General features: G+C 60.0%; 3 protein-coding genes across 5 annotated transcripts; all 3 read left to right on the top strand.

The window, feature by feature from the left end:
• Positions 1 to 661: 661 nt before the first annotated feature.
• Positions 662 to 2758, top strand: LOC111139061 (S100 calcium binding protein A4). The gene is made up of 3 exons (XM_022491188.1): positions 662 to 708; positions 1582 to 1737; positions 2477 to 2758. The coding sequence occupies exons 2-3, from the start codon at positions 1597 to 1599 to the stop codon at positions 2639 to 2641; spliced, it is 306 nt and encodes a 101-aa protein (XP_022346896.1). The 5' UTR covers positions 662 to 708; positions 1582 to 1596; the 3' UTR covers positions 2642 to 2758.
• A 1809-nt stretch (positions 2759 to 4567) lies between these two features.
• On the top strand, positions 4568 to 7831 carry LOC111139060 (protein S100-A5). Of its 2 annotated transcripts, XM_022491187.1 has the most exons (3): positions 4568 to 4728; positions 5787 to 5933; positions 7555 to 7831. In XM_022491187.1, exons 2-3 carry the CDS (start codon positions 5796 to 5798, stop codon positions 7696 to 7698), a joined length of 282 nt encoding a protein of 93 aa, XP_022346895.1. In that variant the 5' UTR covers positions 4568 to 4728; positions 5787 to 5795; the 3' UTR covers positions 7699 to 7831. The 2 variants fall into 2 exon arrangements, with proteins under 2 accessions (XP_022346895.1, XP_022346894.1); XM_022491186.1 differs by having other exon boundaries at positions 4568 to 5933.
• A 397-nt stretch (positions 7832 to 8228) lies between these two features.
• Positions 8229 to 9955, top strand: LOC111138938 (protein S100-A6). Of its 2 annotated transcripts, none has more exons than XM_022490958.1 (3): positions 8229 to 8303; positions 9251 to 9409; positions 9722 to 9955. In XM_022490958.1, the coding sequence occupies exons 2-3, from the start codon at positions 9272 to 9274 to the stop codon at positions 9854 to 9856; spliced, it is 273 nt and encodes a 90-aa protein (XP_022346666.1). In that variant the 5' UTR covers positions 8229 to 8303; positions 9251 to 9271; the 3' UTR covers positions 9857 to 9955. The 2 variants fall into 2 exon arrangements, with proteins under 2 accessions (XP_022346666.1, XP_022346665.1); XM_022490957.1 differs by lacking the exon at positions 8229 to 8303 and adding an exon at positions 8864 to 8947 and having other exon boundaries at positions 9722 to 9954.
• Positions 9956 to 12947: the final 2992 nt, after the last annotated feature.

The raw sequence follows: 12947 nt of genomic DNA, 5'->3' as shown, positions 1-12947 counted from the left end.
CTCCATCACTACCGCATCCGGGACCTTTGTCCACTGATGTGCCTGGGGTGGTCCTAGCATCACCTTTGGGTGTTGGTCTGTTCCTCCTCCAGACTCTCCTCCTGCCCTGGACCTCAGTCAGCATGGCAGAGTGCCCTTAAAGGAGGGGAGAAGGGCAGCGAGAGCTTCCTGGGGTCCCCTCCTTAGTGCCTGGGCAGCCACATTTCCAGGGCAATTTCTTTTTTTCAAGATTTTATAGTATTTTATTTTTTAAGTAGGCTCCCTGCCCAACATGGGTCTTGAGCTCACAGTCCCGAGATCAAGAGCAGGGTGATCTACCAGCCAAGCCAGCCGTGCGCACTCACCTGCATTGTCTCCCCTTTTCTGGCGGCCCAGCAGGACCACCTCCTCCCTGCCCGCCCCCCGCTGTGCCCAGGGCACAGACTTCCTCTGGCTCCCGAAAATTCAGGTTGAGCTGAGCCCACAGTGCAGTGCCCACCCCATGGAGACCCCAGGCTGTGTGGGTCTCCCATTGTGCCTACCCAGGGCAGGAAGCTGGGTTCCCAGCTGGGCTGGTGGAGGGGCCCACAGGAGGACTGTCTCTCACTCTTCCCCAACCCCTGCTATGGGCAGGGCCTGGCCAGGGTATAAATAGGACAGACCGCTGGGTTTCCCCACTCTTCCTCTCCTCGCACCCTCCCTCCTCATCTCTTCTTCCCTCTTGGCCTGGTAAGTCGTGGTCTTCTGACTGGCACACAAGGGTGTCAGGGTGAGGCTGGGGTCAGGCTCTGGGCAGAGGAAGGAGTGGCTGGTGGGGGCCAGATATGCTAACGGGGTCCAGCGTGAGATTGTGATGTGGAGGCCCTGGAGTGGGGTGTGTGTGAGTGTGAGTGTGTGTGTGTGTGTGTGTGCACGCGAGCATGCCTGCCCGCATGCGTGTGCAAGAGAAAAACCCACAAACTAGAAGTGCGCAGGGCCTGGATTCGACCTAGCTGGTGGCACTGGGATGCTGGGCTTTGCACGTGCTGTTGCTGGACCGTGTGTTGGTGTGTGTGTGACCTGTGGGTCTGCACATCGGCCGCTGTTTGCGGGGTCGCACGGGCCTGTGTGTGCACACTCGGGTGTGGGAAGCAAACTGAAGTCCACTGGCCTTTTGTCTGCTTGTGTCCTATGGGTGTCTGCTCTGCACCCCGCCCTGCATCCTGCCTCTGCCACCTCACCCTGCCCCTCCCTACTCCAGGGCTGGGCCGCTGGTTTTTTCCGCTGCCGCCCCTGGGCAGGCCTCCAGCAGCCCCCGGACGGGAGAACAGGGCAGGGTGTGGCCGCTGTGGTCGTGGGAGTACTGGTGGAGGGCGAGAGAGTGGGGAGGCCCAGCCTGAGTGAGGCTGCCTGCAATCCGGAGCCTGGGCCAGGCCAGGCCAGTCCAGCCCGGATGGTGGCCTGAAGCACGCACTTCTCGCTAGGAGCCGCGTCCCACCTTTCTGGGTCCCCCTCTGGTGGGAGCAGAATCTCATCAAGTGGCCCCTGGGGGCTGGGAGTGGGGTGGAGCACTCTGAGGGTGGGGCTGGGGAAGACAAGGCTGTCTCTGGGACCCACCCTCAGATCCTGAGCGCCACCATGGCGTGCCCCCTGGAGCAGGCTCTGGATGTGATGGTGTCCACCTTCCACAAGTACTCGGGCAAGGAGGGTGACAAGTTCAAGCTCAACAGGTCAGAGCTAAAGGAGCTGCTGACCCGGGAGCTGCCCAGCTTCTTGGGGGTGAGTGGTTACTGCCTGGGAGTATGCCCCTGTGTGCTCCCCTCTCCACGGGGAAGGGGCAGGGCCTGATGGGGCACCAGCATGTGGGCAGAACCGTAGCTACTGTCCCTGGGATGCATCTGTCCCTGGGGTGGGGACGTCCGAGCAGAGGGCCTGGTTCGGAACACAGTGGGCACCCACCACTCACTTCCGGGAGCCCAGCAGGAGGAGGGCTGGGACCCACAGGTAGGGTGCAGGCCAGACCCCACCACGGGCTTTGCACAACTTAACTAAAGGGGAACAGACATTCAGAGCGGCTAAGCAACTTCCAAGGCCATGAAAGTGCAAAGCTGAGATCCACAAACTGGGACGTTTGCCATCAGTCCGGCAACAGATAATTTTGGAGTCTCTGTGAGTGTGGAGCCACAGTCAAGGAGACACATGTCCACGCCCCTGAGCATTCCCAGTTCCCGATTATACCAGACTCTGCGCAGTTTAGATGTTACCTTCGTGACCACTGTCTAGCTGGATTCTTGGAACAGCCTTGGGGGATGACGTGGTGGTCCCTTCTCCAGCTGCGCGCACGTCCCCTTGGGGTGAACTTCTGTGGACCCCGCTTAGCCCCTGAGAGCAGGGGTTCCAAAGCGGGGCCCCCAGGGCGCGGCTGTGCCTTCCCGAGCTCCCGTCTGGAGATGGGAGGCGGCTCTAGTCTTGCCGCGCGCCAGAACGTGTGGTTCTGCTGGTTGCCTCTTCCCCGCAGAAGAGAACGGACGAGGCCGCCTTCCAGAAGCTCATGAACAGCCTGGACAGCAACAAGGACAACGAGGTGGACTTCCAGGAGTACGGTGTCTTCCTGTCATGCGTTGCCATGATGTGCAATGAGTTCTTCGAAGGGTTCCCCGATAAGCAGCCCCGGAAGAAGTGAAAGCCCCCCCGGGGGTGGGGGTACCCTACCTGTTGGCAGAGGGCACCGGACCTCACCCCGGCCCCCCCAGATGTGTGCACGATGTGACCAAGTCCAATAAAGAGTCTTAGAAGTTTTGAGGTTGATGGTCTGAGAGGCTCTGGGGCTGCGGTGAGGGCTGAGGGATGGGTCACGGTGGGCAGCACAGGCGGTGGACAGTGGTTCCGTGGAGAGCAGACTAGTGAAGGTGGGGGCAGGGGTGAGTGGAAGACTGTGTGTGCGCATGACGGAGCTGGCTGATGGTGCCCAGGGCAGGGCAAAGAACTCCCAAAGGCTTGGAGCGCCCCGGCTGTGGGGTCTTTGCCAGCAGACTAGTCCCTCCCACCTCAGCCTTGCCTCTGGAGAGATTGAAGGTCACATCTGCTCTTGGCTCCGCCTGGAATGGAGTTTGGGTGCCCTGGGGCAAGGAGCTGAATCACGAGGGCCCTGCCCTGCGGGCCCCTTCCAATGCCCTAGTTTCCAGCCCAGGGATGGGTGAGTCCCTCCTGTCCGTGGTTAGGTCAGGGAGGCCATGTGGAAGGAGACCACCCCATTGCAGCAGCCTGAGAATGTCACCAGCGACCCTGGGAGGAGGGCTGTTACCAGTTAGGGTCATGGTCCTTCAGAGAGGGACAAAAGGACCTCAAAGGGAAGAGTGGAGGATGGTAGCTGGGGTGGGAGGGAGGGAAGTAGTGGGAGGTGGCCCTAATTTTGGTTATGAAATTCCAGACATGTGATCTGATCAATAGAACTGAGATTTTTCTTCCCCCAGAAAACACCAGGCCTAATGTCGTGTCCCTTCAGGTTAAAGGCTGATGGGTGATGGAAGTTCTTCTGCAGGTCGGGCCTGGGGTTGTGGGGCCTTTAAGAAGAAGGCGGTGAGGGTGATGGCCAGCAGTAGGGGGTTTTGGTTCCCTTGACCTTTCAAGCTTTCCCTTTCCTTCTCATTACACCCTGTTTTTCTCTCCAGTGTCAGAGCAGTGGGGCAGATGACTCAGATGTTCCCCCGAGTGTGACTGCAGAGGCCTGGCTAGGATTTTGGTCCAGGAAAAAGCCTGCCTCCTCTCCTTCTGCCAGAGCCCTGGCTGCCCATCTTCTAAGGGAGTGCCCTCCCCCAGGGATGTTCCTGCATCACTCTGCCTCGGAAACTCCCGTTGCTCAGCGACCAGTCCCTGCTGCCTCTCTCTCTCTCTCTCTCTCTCTCTCTCTCCTTGCCAGCCCAGGTGGGGGCGGGGCGGGGCAGAGCGGGCGCAGGGCGGAGGGTCTAGGCCTGGTGGGGATGTGGCGCCCACAGGTGCGGTCTGACTCAGCTCCGTTCTCACCCTTGAACCGCTTGGTGGTAAAAGTGTCTCTCCTCGGATTCAGGCCACTCTCCCTGCCCCCTGCTCCATTCCATCCTGCACTGCACCCTGAGCCTGCTTCCCTGTCACCTGGGCTTAGCCTTCCTGGACCCCTTCCATGTCACCGATTCCCAGGCCTCTGTTCCACGTCTCTGACAACTCTTTCCCATGAAGATGAGCGGTGAGGCATCTTAGGCTTCGACTCCATGGTTGCTAATGACCTTGACCTTGACTTCCATGCCCTCAGCAGGGAACATCTTCCCTCATGAATTCCCATCTCAAGTTGTGTTTGCTCTGTTCCTGGTGTGGACAGGAGGCGCAGTATGGAGAGTGGCCTAGGGCGTGAAGAGGTGCCCTGTGTTCGGCCACGTTTCCTGGTCCTTTTTCCAGGGCTCCTGGTTTCTCTTCCACCCCTGTTGTCCCATCAGATTGAGTGCTGGGTTTTGGTTGGGAAAATAAACCTTCTGGAATTGAAGATGTGTGTGCCTCAATGAGCTCAACATGCCCCCTTTCCCTCTGTTGGGAAACAAGGAAGGCAAGACTGGCAGAGGGGTTTCTCCCCAGCCCCATCCCAGGAGGCTCTGACCTGGGCCTTCTCAGGTCCCTCTCCTTCTCATTGGCTCCTTCCCTCCTCTGGTTTCCTGGGGACCAGAGCAAGGGAACAAAGGCAGGGAGTGGTGGGAGGGAGACTGTTTGTGCTGTGTGGGTTGTCTACTGGCTCCTTCCCTGGTGAGTCCTTCCTCCTCACCTCCCTGCTCATCTGTACGGTGGGGCAAGTAGGGCGGTGAGGCCAGACCACGACAGCCTTGGGGACCACCACCAAGGAAGGCCTGGCATGCTGGGCAGACATGGGCTCATGAAGGAGGGCGGAGTGTGGAGCTGTGCTGATCAGAGTTTCTCGGGAAGGGGCTCTGAGTATGCAGTTGCAGTCAGAAGAGCTGGGGTGCTGTCCCCGACGCCCAGAGGCCCTCCCCTCCCCTGTGCTCAAGGCTGAGTCTTCTGGAGTGTGAGGGGGCATGATGTTGAGGTTTTGGGGTGGCGAGAGGTGAATGACAGATCCAGCTCAAGAATCACTAGGTGGGCTTTGGGCGAAGGTGAAAGCCAGCTGCTTCTTCCTTCTTGCTCTGGACTCCACACAGATTGACCTGGAGCCCCCAGGTTTCTTGGGTGTTGTCCCCTTCCTAAGTCATGGGAGCGGCCTCTTCCTTGGGTAGGTGTGGCCATGCTGAAGGACCTGGAGGATCACGTTCAAACCCAGCCTCTGGATCCAGCCCTCAGAGGAGTCCTGGAGATAGGCCCTTCCCTCCTAGTGCCGGTTGTGTGCAGGTCTGTGGGCCAGAAACTGAGACCAGCGGGACAGGTCCAGCAAACTCTGCCCTGTTTCCTGCTGAGATCTTAGCTCCCAGGTCCAGCTCCAGGCCCCCTCCGAAGCCTGGACTGTCTTTGCCTTGTCCTCCACCTCCATAATGGGACACTCCCCACTCTCCGGTGATTCAGGCTCCTGGGCATAGGAAGGTGACTGGGGCGAGACAGCCTCTGGGGAGTGACTCCCCGAGCTCAGAGGACCTTTCTTGGCTCCTTTGTCTGCCACCAGTTCATCTCATGGAGAGGTCATCTGCCCCTAGAGCCCTTTTCCAGCATCTCCTAAGCAGGGGCGTGTGTAGGGGGCTGGAGGGTCTCGTGGCTCTGGCTGTTCCTTGTTTGCCTTGGGGCTGGACTAGCGATGGGGAAGCAGTAGGTCTGGCTTCCCTCGGATGGTGATTCTTCCCTCCCCCTTCACCCTCCAGAGCTCACTGATGGAGACACCTCTTGAGAAGGCTCTGACCACTATGGTCACCACTTTCCATAAATATTCGGGGAGAGAAGGCAGCAAACTGACCCTGAGCAGGAGGGAACTAAAGGAGCTGATCAGGAAGGAGCTGTGTCTTGGAGAGGTAGGTGACTATTCCCCCAGCCCAAAGCCTGAGTTCTCCCTGCGCACACCACGGGGGAGGAAGAGAACAGAGGAAGCACCACACCACTGTAGTGGCGCCCCTTCTGTGAGGTAGGATGCCCCAGCTCTGCATCTGTAGAGAACCAGCAGAGGGGACACGCACCTGCCCTCCCAGTGCTCTGCTCTCAGCCTGGAGTAGGGTGACCAATGGGACTGACAGAGACTAAGGAAGAAGGTGGACATCTTGGGCCAACAGGTGCACGGCCTCTGTGATGGGAGGTGAGTTGGGTCTCCCTGGGAAGGAGGAAGGGCCACGTCCAGAGGGTGAATTCCAGCCTGCATGAAGGCCTAGAGGTCGGGGAGCCTTGTGTGTTGAGGCCGGGCGCACGGAGCCATCGAAGAGCCTGTGTGAGGAATCGTGGGGGACAAGGCCCCAGGGCGCCCAGCTCGAGCTGTGTGAGGTGCAAGGGCTGGGCCTCCGCCTGTGTGCTCTGTACAGCCAGGGCTCTCAGCTGGCACCGACATGGGAACAAAAGTGTCCTGCTCGTTTGGGAACACAAGGATGGAAGGAGACAGACTGCTTCTCGCCAGATGGAGAAGGTGGGAGGGAGGTGGCTGAGCGAGGGGAAAGCCTATGAGGAAGTTATATTATTTTTACAGCTCGAGAAAACAGAGGCTCAGAAATATTATCTAACTTGTCCAAAGACACCCAGCTAGTAAGAGGCCGAGTCCTTCCTTCTTCCTTGAAAATCTAGTCCTGGGGCCTCTCCAGTCACATTGTGAACCCTGGTGGGCCCCCCTTGGGCAGCGGACAGGAGCAGGTGTGGGTTTCACGAAGCTTGCCCTCCGGCTTTCCCGCCAGGATCTCTGCATCCTGAAGTTAATGAGGGCAAAAGGAGGGGTGGCGGGTCCCCAGGGGTTAATTACAGGGCACAGAGGGCCTGGGGAATGCTGGGGCAAGGACCATGTCACAGAGAAGCTGTTTCCATCTCCATTTGTCCTGACGTGTGTCTCCTGTGGAAAAGTGGGAACTGAGGGCAGTGAAGAGGGGAGGGCAGAACTCGTCTGTGTTTTCCACCCGAGGGCCATGTTTCATCCTCTGTGGAGCTGGTCTGGGAGAGCAGTGGAGAGCAGGGGACAGACAGAACACGGCTGAGCCCCGGCCTCATCTCCACACAGCCGAGCAGCAAGCTCTCCCAGGAAGGGAAGGCTGCGGTGGCTTCTGGCCTCCGACACATGGCTTTCATGGCATGCTGTCTGGGTCAGGTCTCAGCTACCCTCTGCAGGGACGGAAGACGTCTGATCAGGCTCAGTGCCACACAGTCCCCAAGGCATTTCTGTTGGACGCTGTATAACGTCCAGACCACTATTTCCCTGGATGGTGGGAAGTGCTGTAGGAAGGGGCACTTGGGCCGGCTTTCCTAGGGACAGTTGCTTGGATTCAGGGTGGGTCACCGCAGGGCGCCAGGCCCGGTGCTGGGTGTGCGCTGGGGGCTGAGACCGTCCGTGTTGAGGACCCAGCTAAGAGTCACCCTGAGGCTGTCTTCCCGGGTTGTGGGTGGCACCGTGTGGTGGTGATGCAGGGCTATTTGGGGTGGCTGACCTGTCCCTCTCCCTTGAAGAAGATGAAGGAGACCAGCATTGATGACCCGATGAAGAGCTTGGACAAGAACAGTGACCAGGAAATCGACTTTAAGGAGTACTCAGTGTTCCTCACCACACTGTGCATGGCCCACAACGAATTCTTCCTGGAGGATAGTAAATGACCAGGGCTCAGCCCCTTCCCCCTGGTCTCCGCAGCCCCTCTCATAGCCCCTCTCTGGCCCCTTGCCCTCGCCTCCCTTCTGGATGGACCCTGCTTCCGCCTTCCCTTCCAGCAGGGCAAATAAAGATTTTCCATTCCTGGCTGGTTTTGAAGATGTCTTGTCCCCCTTGCCTAGGGGTGGTGGTGGGGGGCAAGGGAGAACGCCTCTTCGCGTGGGCTGAGGGCCTCCGGGATTTAGGGTCGTGGGCTTCCTCCCTTCCTGCCCTGCCTCGGTGTGGATGTCACTGAACTTCCTGGGCTTAGTTTTGCCCTTCTGGAAAATGGGGAAGTTGGGCCAGGCTTTCCCTTGCCTCCCAGAGAAAGCGAAGAGGAAGCGCTTTGACAGGGCGGAGGAGGTGCGGGCGCTGGGGGAGGCTCCCCAGGGCGGCGGTGGACAAGCCAGTCTGAGGCCACAGGAGGTCCCCTCGCCAGCCTCCTTCACCACTTCCCCCCGGGGCGGCTAGCCCGCCCATCCCCACCCCAGTCCTCTGTGGGGTGGGGGCTTCCGGCTATCTTCACTCCCCTCTACGACTCAGGAGAGGATCTGGAAACCGTTTCCACCGGAGGGTACAGAGCTCCGTGGGGCGCAGCGCGCACACCGCCCCGCGGGAGGCCGCGGGCGGAATTCCAGGGTGTGGGGCGTGGGTGGGGGCGAGGCAGGGAGGGGACGGGCTGCGCGGGGGGAGGAAGGGTGGTGGGAATTTGTTTTTGCTGAGGGGTGGGTGTTCCAGATGTCCTTTAAATCACAGATTACAGACCACTGGCCGCTCCCCCTCCTTCATCGGGGGTTGTCCCCAAACACCCTCTAGGGAGCCCCCCCCCGCCCCCGCCGTGGGCCGGGGAGCTGGCCGGGAGCTCGGTGTCCCTGGCTGGCAACGGTCTCCCCCGGGATCCCCGTTCTGTGCCGGGAACCGGAACAGCCCGAGGCCGGCGGCGCGGAGGGCTGGGGGGGGGGTGCCGGGTGTGGTGCCGGCGCCCCGCGGGCCTGGACGGGGCGGGCCTGAGGGCGGCGCGGAGGGCGCGGTGGGGCTGGCCCGGGGTGGGGGGGAAGTTGGCCCCGGGCGGCGGCGGGGGGGGGGCTCGGGGCGGGGTTGGGGGCCTGGCAGCGGGGGGTGGGGTGGGCTCTGACTCACCCGGCCTCCGCCCGGCGGCCGCTAAAAGGCGCGCTGGCCACAGCCCCGCGAGTCCGCGGACGCTCTCCCGGCCGAGCGGTGAGTCCTCGCTGGGCCGTCCGCCCTGGGGTGAATCGGCCCCCGGGCGGCAGGTGGCTCCCCCCGAGTGCACCCCGGGCTGCGGGAGGGTGTGTCTTCCTCCTCCCCGACTTCTGGAGCCCCTGAGGCTGGCTCTCGGCCTGCTGCTTGGCCACCGCTCTCCTCGGGGCCTTCAGGTCTGCCTCTCCCTCCCGCCAGGCTGGTGACAACCGGTGCGGTGCGGCTGGGGACAGAGCTCTTGGGGAATATGAATGTGGGCGGGTGGGGAGGCCCTTCGGCACTGACCAGCCTTTCCGCCTCCAGCTCTGAGCCCAGCGCCCAGCCATGGCGTGCCCCCTGGACCAGGCCATTGGCCTCCTCGTGGCCATCTTCCATAAGTACTCAGGCAAGGAAGGCGACAGGAGCACTCTGAGCAAGAAGGAGCTGAAGGAGCTGATCCAGAAGGAGCTCACCATCGGCGCGGTGAGTAAGACCGCTCCCTGGGCCCTTGGGAAGCAGGGTGAGGAGAGGGAGGGGGCCAGGTGCATCTGACGCTCAGTTATCCATATTCTGGGGCCCGAGCCCACAGCTTACTGGGACCATGGGTCAGTTCCCAGTCCTCAGCCCGGTGCTCTCTGCCAGTGAGGAACAGAGCCTAGTGGAGAAATAAAGCCAGTGTCTTTGACGAGGAGAGCACAGGGTTCCCTGTATGAGGGAGGGCTGCCTGGAGGGGGCAAGGGAGAGAACCCGAGGTTCTCATCACATTGAGTCTGGATTTCACTTCTGACACGTTAGAAGCTGCAGGATGCTGACATTGCGAAGCTCATGGAGGACCTGGACCGGAACAAGGACCAGGTGGTGAACTTCCAGGAATATGTCACCTTTCTGGGGGCCTTGGCTTTGATCTACAATGACGCTCTCAAGGGCTGAAAACAAATCAGGAGGTGGAGACACCCTTGAGCGGGCCTGCCTAAGTCAAATACTGTGGTGGGTAATTGTTCAATAAATAACTTTTTTTGGTCAAGTCTGCCTCTGTGTCCTGGCTTCCTAGTGATTTCTGTTCCCTCCTCTTATTGGTGCTGTGCCAGCCATCAGACTTTGCTCATGGTCACCTCTGGGACTGACATGGCAGGGCCCCACACCTGGGGCCACCCTGACTGCTGCTAGCCTGTAAGGTGACTGCACGTGAATTAGAAAAGGGTCTCACCCTGGACGAAGGCTTCTTAAGGAAGGCTCACGTGGTTCCCAGGAAAGAGGGTTCTGGAATGTGGGTGGGGAAGGAAATGGTGCCCAAGCCAGGCTGTGATGGGTCCAGAGTGGAGCAGAGATAGTCCTGGTGATGTAATTTTTGAATGTTGTTGAGGTTGGTGAGGGCTGGAGCCAACGGCCAAAAAAGAATTCCTGAGACATCTTTGTGTGTGTTTGTGTGTGTGTTTAAAGATTTTATTTATTTATTTGACAGAGAGATCAAAAGTAGGCAGAGAGAAGAGGGGGAAGCAGGCTCCTTGCTGAGCAGAGAGCCCTGGGTGGGTGGGGGGGCTCGATCCCAGGACCTTGAGATCATGACCTGAGCAGAAGGCAGAAGCTTAACTCTCTGAGCTATTCAGGCGACCCCCCCCCCCCCCCAGACATCTTTGGTGCAAATAGGGGGTTTTATTAAAGCTCGGGGACAGGACCCGTGGGCAGAAAGAGCTGCTGTCCCAGGATTGTGAGGAACCACTGATTGTACACCTCTGGGTTGGGGGAAGTAAAGATAATGAAGTTCCAGAAGGACTTCTGCGGGCTAAAGCAGATTCTCCAGATGCCTGTTTATTGTCAAGCTGAGTAAGGTTTTCCCTCTAGCGAAGCGCTTACATTAAGACAGTAGGGAGCTTCCTGGAGGAAGGTTGTACTCTGCCTGCCTCGAGTATTTTATCCACCGGGTGCGGCATGTAGGGACACAGGCTGTAAGGGCGTTTAATTTCATTGACATTTCTTTCTGCCTTTGCTTCCCACCTCATTAGCAGCGTCCCAGAAGACAAAGGCCTGCTGTGCTCTGGGTGTGCTGACTGAAGGGCGGGGGGGGGGGGGGGTTGGGGGGGGAGGGGGGGGGGGGGGGGGGGGGGCGCTTATGCAGTGAAGAGAGGGAGAGAGGGCGCATCTGGCATGCCCCAAGCCTGGCAGGACAGAGGCCACTGGCGGGCTGAGCCCACAGCAGCTGCCCATGGCCCAGTTGAAGGTGGGGGGCCTACTTTAAGAGTCTGTCTCTGTCTTTTGTGTTGGGGGCGGCGGTCTGAGTAGCTGGCAGCTGCAGGAACATGAGATTCCCGGGGTTCTCACGATGGGGGCACGGTGGGGTCCCAGGGGCTGGGCTAAGCACAGCTTCGAGCCTTTCAGCCTTTTGGTCAATCCGGATCTGGCCCATCCCTGCAGCCCCCGCATGAGTCAGCCCAGTCACTCCACGGGAACCAAGGCGGCTCTCGGCCGCTCAGGGAGGATGACTAATGGAATTACCGTCTGAATGCATTGTTTGCGTTTGAGGTTTCAGGGTGTGGGGCAGGGGGATAAACTGGGCCTAAGGGCAATGGGGCATTTGTCCCATATCCCATTTGTCCCATGTCCCATTTGTCGCTGTCCCCCTCCAGGCCTCGTCCGGGCTGGGCACGCTCCTTTGTAGGTTCTGGGCACCTCGGAGGGAGACCATAGGCTCCTTCCCTCTTTCCTCCCCACTTCCTGGGAGCCCCACTTTGCCGAACTGTCTTCCTTCTCCCTGGGGCTGCGAAGAGAGAACAGTCGAGAAAGTTCCCCCCCAGTTGCCCCTCCTGCGCCGCGGGGAGTGGGACGGGCGCGGAGGGGAAGCGGGAGGGACGCAGGGCTGCCGGCCCCCAGGCTGGAGAGCCCCGTGCCAGCCCCGGCTCTCCCAGCACCGGCGCCGCCTCCACCGCGGGCACTTCGGGGCGCGGAGCGGGCGCCCTCGTGCGGGCCGCGAGCCGGACGCCGGCAGGAGGGCGGCGCCCGCTTTCCTGAAGCCCTGGAGGGGTCGGTCTCGGCGCGACCCGCAGCCCCGGCTCTCGGGAGACGGGATTTGCCCGCCCGGGGAACGTCAGCGGCGGGCTCTCTGGGTTCCAGCCACCGGTCTCTACGGGGTTAGGGTACCTAAGGGTTAGGGTTAGGGTTAGGGTACGGGTACGGGTTAGGGTCAGGGTTAACCCTAACTCGACTTCGTCTGCGACGCACCTGCGCGAGCCGGTCCGGGGAAGGACGGCGGTTTGCAGAGACGATTAGGGTTTGAGCCCCTTTCCCTCTTCCAGGGACCCAAAGACCTTGGTGCCAAGAGGGAGCAGGAGCTGTCCCCGAGGGCGAGGGCGGAGCTGCTCTGGCAGGCTCAGCCGCACGTTTCTGGGGAGCCGTGGAGGCTGAAGTGAACCCACACACGTGCGCAGTCCATCTGCTGAATAAAGACGTTTGTCCTTTAGCTTCTGCTTCCCCACAGCGGTGGAAGGGAACGGGAACATGGATTTAAAAAAATAAAACAAATCCCAAATAGAAAGCAAATCTTTTCGTTTGCTTTGAGAGTATGATTTTTTTTTTAAAGAGATTTTTATTTTTAGGTAATCTCTTCACCCAATGTGGGTCTTGAACTCACAATCCCGAGGCCAGCCAAGAGTCCAGGCTCTACTGTCTGAGCCAGCCGGGTGCCCCCAGGGTATGATTTTAAAGGTTTTTTTGGGGAGTGGTGGTGGTGGTGGTGGGAGGAGGCAGCATTTCCAATGGGATCTGGTGGGGGGGGGGCTGTGCACGGGCTGTTCGTTTTTCGGGTATTTGACTCCAGTTGATGTAAAGTTGAAGTGAACCCTTTGAGCTACCTTGGTGGAGTAGGGGTCGGGCGTAGAGGAGAGGGAGAGTTTCGGATGGGGGGGCTCATTTGATCTCTGTCCCTTCACTGAGGTGCACCTGCGGATGGGAGGAAGTGGCTATGTGACCCCATTGCCCCAGGTGAGGCTCTTGTCCTCCTCACCATGCGGACTGACAGTCACCCTTC

This window comes from Enhydra lutris, unplaced genomic scaffold (assembly GCF_002288905.1).
Source record: "Enhydra lutris kenyoni isolate GAN:26980312 unplaced genomic scaffold, ASM228890v2 scaffoldscaffold94, whole genome shotgun sequence".
NCBI lineage: Eukaryota > Metazoa > Chordata > Mammalia > Carnivora > Mustelidae > Enhydra > Enhydra lutris.
The sequence above is the reverse complement of the archived record's forward strand: the minus strand, read 5'-3'. Positions and strand labels throughout refer to the sequence as shown.

Coding starts and splice junctions, on each gene's coding strand:
- LOC111139060 (XM_022491186.1), top strand. CDS start 5,754: ATGGTGATTCTTCCCTCCCCCTTCACCCTCCAGAGCTCACTGATGGAG. Junction 5,934..7,554: donor AGGAGCTGTGTCTTGGAGAG/GTAGGTGACTAT, acceptor TCTCCCTTGAAG/AAGATGAAGGAGACCAGCAT.
- LOC111139061 (XM_022491188.1), top strand. CDS start 1,597: ATGGCGTGCCCCCTGGAGCAGGCTCTGGATGTGATGGTGTCCACCTTC. Junction 1,738..2,476: donor AGCTGCCCAGCTTCTTGGGG/GTGAGTGGTTAC, acceptor TCTTCCCCGCAG/AAGAGAACGGACGAGGCCGC.
- LOC111138938 (XM_022490958.1), top strand. CDS start 9,272: ATGGCGTGCCCCCTGGACCAGGCCATTGGCCTCCTCGTGGCCATCTTC. Junction 9,410..9,721: donor AGGAGCTCACCATCGGCGCG/GTGAGTAAGACC, acceptor CTGACACGTTAG/AAGCTGCAGGATGCTGACAT.